The sequence below is a fragment of the Rhinopithecus bieti genome, unplaced genomic scaffold, assembly GCF_001698545.2.
Source record: "Rhinopithecus bieti isolate Rb0 unplaced genomic scaffold, ASM169854v2 scaffold_17930, whole genome shotgun sequence".
In the NCBI taxonomy this organism is placed as follows: Eukaryota; Metazoa; Chordata; class Mammalia; order Primates; family Cercopithecidae; genus Rhinopithecus; species Rhinopithecus bieti.
Genome location: NW_016809035.1, coordinates 1,209,799 through 1,216,023, shown reverse-complemented (window position 1 = coordinate 1,216,023; position 6,225 = coordinate 1,209,799). Strand labels below are relative to the sequence as shown.

Here is a 6,225-nt window from a genome sequence, read left to right as displayed (position 1 = left end):
TAATTTAACAAACGCTTTGTGAATGAGAGGAAGAATCCCTGGATCTGCTGTTCTGCTGTTGTAAGGGAGCCACCAGGCAGTGTGGTGTAGTTTCAACGTCTGCTGCTCAGGAGCTTGGGATCATTTTCCTTTAAAGCCATCTCGGTACTCCGAGCGTTAGGCACAGTGCCTGGCGCGCAGTAGAGAACTAAGGGCAGAGAAAAGGGGAAGGAAATTTGTTTAAAATCCCAAACCCCAGCATTTACGATGGGAAGCAGGCAAACTGAACAGCCTTCAGGCGTAGCAGACGGCGAAAAATATTCAGGATAGAATCTCAATTCCTCCTGGGCAGCAGAGGCAACTCTTGGGGCCAAATCTTGTACTTCGAATTTTGGGGGCTTTGTGTGGACCCATGCTTCTCTAGTAGGGGAATGTCATGAAGACTGAAATCTTGAGTCTGCGGGATTTAGGGGATTCAAAACTCACTCCCTGCAGGTACAGCAACCCTGGTCGCCTAGCAACTCTGGGTCGATCGCTCGGCGCTCGATTCTAGCCAGCCGGATGGAGACGCAGCGCTCGCGGCCCAGCCTCTCGCGGCCAGCGCATCTGCCGTGCGCAGGCGCGGAGAGGCCTGGGCTGGGAGAGGGTCGAGGCGGTGAGCGGGCGCCGCTTGCGGGCCGCGGCGGGGAGGGCGCACGCACTGGGGGCGGAGCGGCGGATGCCGAGAGTGACTGAGGAGCCGGAAACGCGCCGCGAGGGTGCGGCCCTGAGGAAGCAGCGGGTCGGGAAGGGCCGGGCCGGGCCGGGCCGGGCCGGGCGGGAAACGTTAGGGCAACGGCCCCCGGGGTGAGGGGGCCGAGGGGACGGGCAGGGCCCCGAGGCGAACTCTGCCCGGATGAGGAACAAAGCAGTGGGGCAGGCGCGCGCGCCCCCAGCGCAGCTGTCAGGTGGGTTGCGCGCGGGCCCGGCCGGAGCGGGGCGGGGAGAGGCGGCCCGGCCTGCGGGCCCCTGGCCGGCGAGCTAATCCGCAGCCCTTGGGAGGCGGTGTCGGCAGCGCCTGGGGCTCTCAGGTGGCTAGAAGATGGGGGCTGCGACCTCGTTGTGGTTTTGGTGACCGCTCTTGTCCCACTCCCCCAGGTTGGGCAGCTCCCCTCCCGAAGCTTCTGGACGGAAGGCCCCGGGTGTTCCCCGACATGCCCCAACCCGTGACGGGGTGCACGGCCACCGGCCGTCGGGAGAAGTTGGGCGGCCCCGGGCGACCCCGGGGACGAGTGGCCGCGTCGGTGCAGCGGTTGTGAGCAAGATGCGGTAGCACGTGACCCTGGAACGCAAACCCTGATGCCTGTTCCCCACCACCCGAGCGCTCCTTTCTTTGACATTTGGCCCCAAGCCGATGCATCACAGGTAAGTAGGGAGGTGGGCTTCAGCACTGGTGACATCTTTGGAAACTATCTGGCAAGTGAGTGTCCAGGGTCAGTGCCGTTGTTTTTGGTGCCATTAAGAAGGTTACAGGTGTGATTTGCAAAGGGAACAAGAAATCCAGAAACAAGTGTTGGATGGAATGTAATCTCGTGCATCCTAATTTACTCCACATGTGAAAAGTTGTTCCCAATAGCCACACGTTTATTGTTGGCTTGTTGACACCTTTTTCCTGTGTCTTTCAGTTATTTGAGCGTTTAATGTATTTTTCTGGATTCCAACGTGTATTGTTATGTCATTATGTTTCACCTTGAGTTTTGCTGGTATGGCGGGGACGATAGAGTGAGGGAATTAAGTTCTTAATTCTGCAAGCTTTGTGCTGATGTTTAAAGTACTTTTAAGTACAGAAGCAGGCCAAAGAAATTGTTGTATTTGGCTGTTTTTTCAAGACCCTTTCAAAGGCCATATGTTTAGAATGAGGAAGATAAGGCACAAATTCATTGAAATTATTGAAACCCCACTGCATTTTGCAAAGTGGCTACATTTCAGTTTCTTATATTTTATGCGAAGAGGTGTAAAATCAGCACCTGGCAGATGGTTGCATAGGTCAATTAGAAACACACACGTAAACCGCAGAACTGTGTAGGAAATTATTTTACCCTAAATGAGTAGGTAAGATAGAGCTTAGTATCTTGATTCTTGCCATCTTCCGGGATTGCTTCTTAGAATCTCATAGGAGAAAGAAAATGAGAACAGAATTGCATTTTAGAATGAGAAAGTCTTATAAGGATCATATTGTACATTCCCTTCATCTGCCTTCTCTCTGTGGGATACTCATTACCTTTGGTTTATGGCTGCTGAGGTCATCATGTTTTAGTGACTCACAACAAAGCAGAAATCTGCTGAGCCTCTCGCATTAAACTCTGGTGTGAGAAGACCTAGGACTCAACCTAGAAACACCATGCTGATTTTTATCTTGAGATTAAATAAATATCAGGAATTTTCAGAATGAGAGTTGAAGGTGCAGACCTGTAGTTGTACTTTTAAAAAAATATTGTAACCAATTTGTTAAGTAGGCTGTTATGGCTGTAGTGATTGTAGTGTTTTAATTTTGGTTGTAGTTATAAAGAGTTATGGGAAAAGTCTGTTTTAAATCAACTCATGCCCAGCAGCTTTCAAAATTAAGGAGATATGTTTTCTCTAGGCTACAGGGATTGTTTGCTTTTTTTTTTTTTGTTTTTAAGACACGGTCTCACTCTGTCACCCTGGCTGGAGTGTAGAGGTGCAAGCAGAGCTCACTACAGCCCCGACCTCCCCACTTCAGTCTCCCCTGTAGCTGGAACCACAAGCACGAACCACCATGCCTGGCTAAGTTAAAAAAAAAAAATGTTTAGTAGAGACAGGGGTCTCACTGTGTTGCCTAGGGAGGTCTCCAACTCCTGGGCTCAAGCGATCCTTCTGCCTTGGCCTCCCAAAGTGCTGGGATTACAGGTGTAAATCACCACGCCTGGCCTGCTTTATAGTATAATAAAAACTTATTAGCATGCTGTTCTTCATAAGGTGTACCTCATTTACCAGATGCTTCTAGCTGTCTTTCTGATAAGGATGATGAGTTAGCATTGCTCCATCCAATTAGAAAAAAAATTCAGAATGTCTGTTCTATACAAGGTACTAGGTTGGCCTTTTACATTTTATTGATGTCTTAGAGCTTAGTTTTATGGGATACATGGCCAGAGATAAGGGTGAAACTTATGGGTGTATCATAATGCAGGAAACAGGTCTATGTGGAACTTTAAATATACGCCACAATATAAGTAGATAGGCCCTAATGTATTGCAACTGTGTAAAAGGCAATATAGTTCCTTTATTGTAATGTCTTTTTCTTACTATAGTTAAGAGCTTTGGTTTCTTAAATTAGATCTGAATTTAAATCCCAACTCTCCTTACTGGTTATGTGATTCTGGGTTAAGTTTCTTAGCATTACTGAATTTTAAGTTTCCTCATCTTTAAAGTGGGATTAAGAATAATACTGACCTCCAGCCTGGGCAACATAGGGAGACCCCATCTCTTCAAAATAAAACAAATTAGCCAGGCATGGGGGCACATGCCTGTGGTTCCAGCTACTTGGGGGACTGAAGTGGGAGGATCTCATGAGCCTAGAAGGTAGAGACTGCAGTCAGCTGTGATCATGCCACTGCATTCCAGCTTGCAGCGACTGAGCAAGACCCTGTCTCAAAAACAAAAACAAAAGGATTAAGAGAGATAGTTACATGTAAATCACTTAGCCCAATACATAGCACATGGTAAGGGAGCCATAAATTTTAGCTATTATTATTTTCAGGTTGATTGATAAAATGGCGTTGCCATTTTTCAGAATTAAAAACCTATTTAGATTTGATTTCACTGCTGAGGAATATGTAACCTCATTTGATTCCTCTTCTCTGCTTCTCTGCTTCAGCCTTCCCATATGCAGAGAATAATTCATTATTATCCCCAGTGTAAGGACTGGAGGTCATTAGAGAGCCCCTTTTGGATAACCTGTTGGCTAGCCTAGTGGTTCTATAATATTTGTAATATGGCAGTCTCTGAATTCTGATAAAAGAACTAATACTTTTTGATAACAGCCTTCAGTGCTGTTTTATTCAAATCAGTATTACTCTTATTCAAAAGACATTTGTAATGGCAGTGCAAGATGGATGGCATAGAAAAGGTGATTCCTAGATTCTTCACCTTGCTAAAAATAGTCTGTAGTTAAAAAAAGTTTGGTGCAATGAAAAATTTTTTGGCAGTGTTTTGCAGTTTGATCTGTGTTCTTTCACTTAATAGCTATGTGATTTGGGGCATATGACATGGCCTCTTTGAGCCGTAATTCCCTTATCTATCTTACGTTGCAGAATTGGTGTGAGGATTTGAAGTCATTTTAAATGAAGTGGTAGCAAAGCTTGCATAGTGACCCTCAATATATGGAGGACATTAATATTAGGACATTAAAAACTGATACAGAATCTTAGTAAACTGTTGCTGAATGGGGAAAATATGGTGCTTTTCACATCATTGATAATTTGGATCTTTAACTCCTATTAGAAATGATTAGTAAAATTTATTTGAGTAAGTTAAAATGCACTGCCTAAAAAACTACTGGTTTGAAATAATAAGCCATTTGGAGAAAAATAAATATTGTGAAAGATGAAGCTTGAGTGATGTAAAAAAAACAAACTGTCATTGCCATTGTGCTGTAAGGACTGCAAACCTTGCTTTAGATGGTGTGCCTAGAGTTTCGAGCAAGGCAGAATTCAAATCCTATTTCTGCTATGTGACATTGAATTGAGTTTTTTAATGTCTCAATCTCAGTTTTCTTATCAGTAGAAAGAATATGGCACTAGCTATCTAAGAGAATTGTTGAGTGTAAAAGTGAATCGTTGGCCAAGTCCCATTTCCCCATCCCCACTGTTTCAGTTTCTTCAGTATCTTAATACAGTCATCGGAGTAAATTTTTGCATAACTAGTTGTGTGTGTTCTTTTCTAGAATGAATGAAATGAACCTGAGCCCAGTGGGGATGGAGCAGCTGACTTCATCCTCTGTGAGCAATGCCTTGCCAGTCTCAGGAAGTCACCTGGGATTGGCTGCCTCACCCACTCACAGTGCCATCCCTGCCCCAGGTAAGTGGTAAGGGAGACCTACTGTTTTCAACACTTTACTATGTTATCAGTTCTAAATGGAGTCTAGAAGAGATCAGAGCCCCTTTAAGGGTAGAAGGGAGAAGGTAAGCAGGCCTGAATGGTGGTTCAACATGTGATAGGTAATGGAAAAGAAGGTTTTTGTAGAGGTAGAATATTAGAATTCTAGTGGATAGTAGTAGCAGTTTTTTTTCTGATAGTCCTCTTCTAAGTTGGTAGCTTTTTGTCCAGAGCTGTAAATAACTTGGCATTTTATTTAGGGTTGCCCATTCATCTGGTTCACACTTTAGTACTCTGTCCCTGGGTTAATAGAAGAGAATCAGTTAAAGTTACTCTAATAACTCTTCCCAGAGAGCATGGGGAATTGGGCTTTATATTCCACCGGGTTTGAAATTAAATGGCAATAACTACAGGTGCACCAGGTCTAAAATTAGTGGAAAGAAGTGTGGTACTTTTACATGGGGCTTTTACATGGAATGCCTCATGAGCCTCCATACGCAGCAAAATAGTATAGGAAAAATTCATTCTTCCTATCACTGTACTTTTTTTTTTTCTTTTTTAAAATGGAATGTCACTCTGTCATCCAGGCTGGAGTGCAGGGGCATGATCTCAGCTGATAGCAACCTTTGCTTCCCAGGTTCAAATGATTCTCCTGCTTCGGCCTCCGGAGTAGCTGGGATTATAGGCACGTGCCACTACACCTGGCTAATTTTCTTTCTTTTCTTTTTTTTGAGGTGGAGTTTCACTCTTATTGCCCAAGCTGGAGTGCAATGGTGCGATCTCGCCTCACTGCAACCTCCACCTCCCAGGTTGAAGCAATTCTCCTGCCTCAGCATCCCGAGTAGCTGGGACTATAGGCACGCGCCACCACGCTCGACTAATTTTTTGTATTTTTAGTAGAAACAGGGTTTCACCATATTAGCCAGGCTGGTCTTAAACTCCTGACCTCAGGCGATCTGCCCTCCTTGGCCTCCCAGAGTGCTGGGATTACAGGCGTGAGCCACCGTGCCAGCCATCACTGTACTTTTAAAACCTTTTGTCTGCCTAGCTTCATTTTCTTATTCCATTGAAATGGAATATAAATGGAATATATATTCTATTGATTATTATAATGATAAGCTGTCAGTTTTTTTTTTTTTTTTTTTTTTT

General features: G+C 44.9%; 1 protein-coding gene across 5 annotated transcripts in view; it reads left to right on the top strand.

The window, feature by feature from the left end:
* The first annotated feature begins 566 nt into the window (after window positions 1–566).
* The window catches only part of PRDM4 (PR/SET domain 4), a 29,053-nt gene continuing 23,394 nt past the window's right edge, over window positions 567–6,225 (top strand). The window contains exons 1-3 of one of the 5 annotated variants that reach the window (XM_017888275.1): window positions 567–634; window positions 1,117–1,383; window positions 4,925–5,058. In XM_017888275.1, coding sequence (XP_017743764.1) covers window positions 1,373–1,383; window positions 4,925–5,058 — 145 coding nt within the window. In that variant the 5' untranslated portion in view covers window positions 567–634; window positions 1,117–1,372. Of the gene's footprint in view, window positions 927–1,116; window positions 1,384–4,924; window positions 5,059–6,225 lie in introns of all 5 variants that reach the window. The other 4 variants (XM_017888273.1, XM_017888276.1, XM_017888272.1 and 1 more) reach the window with 4 other exon arrangements.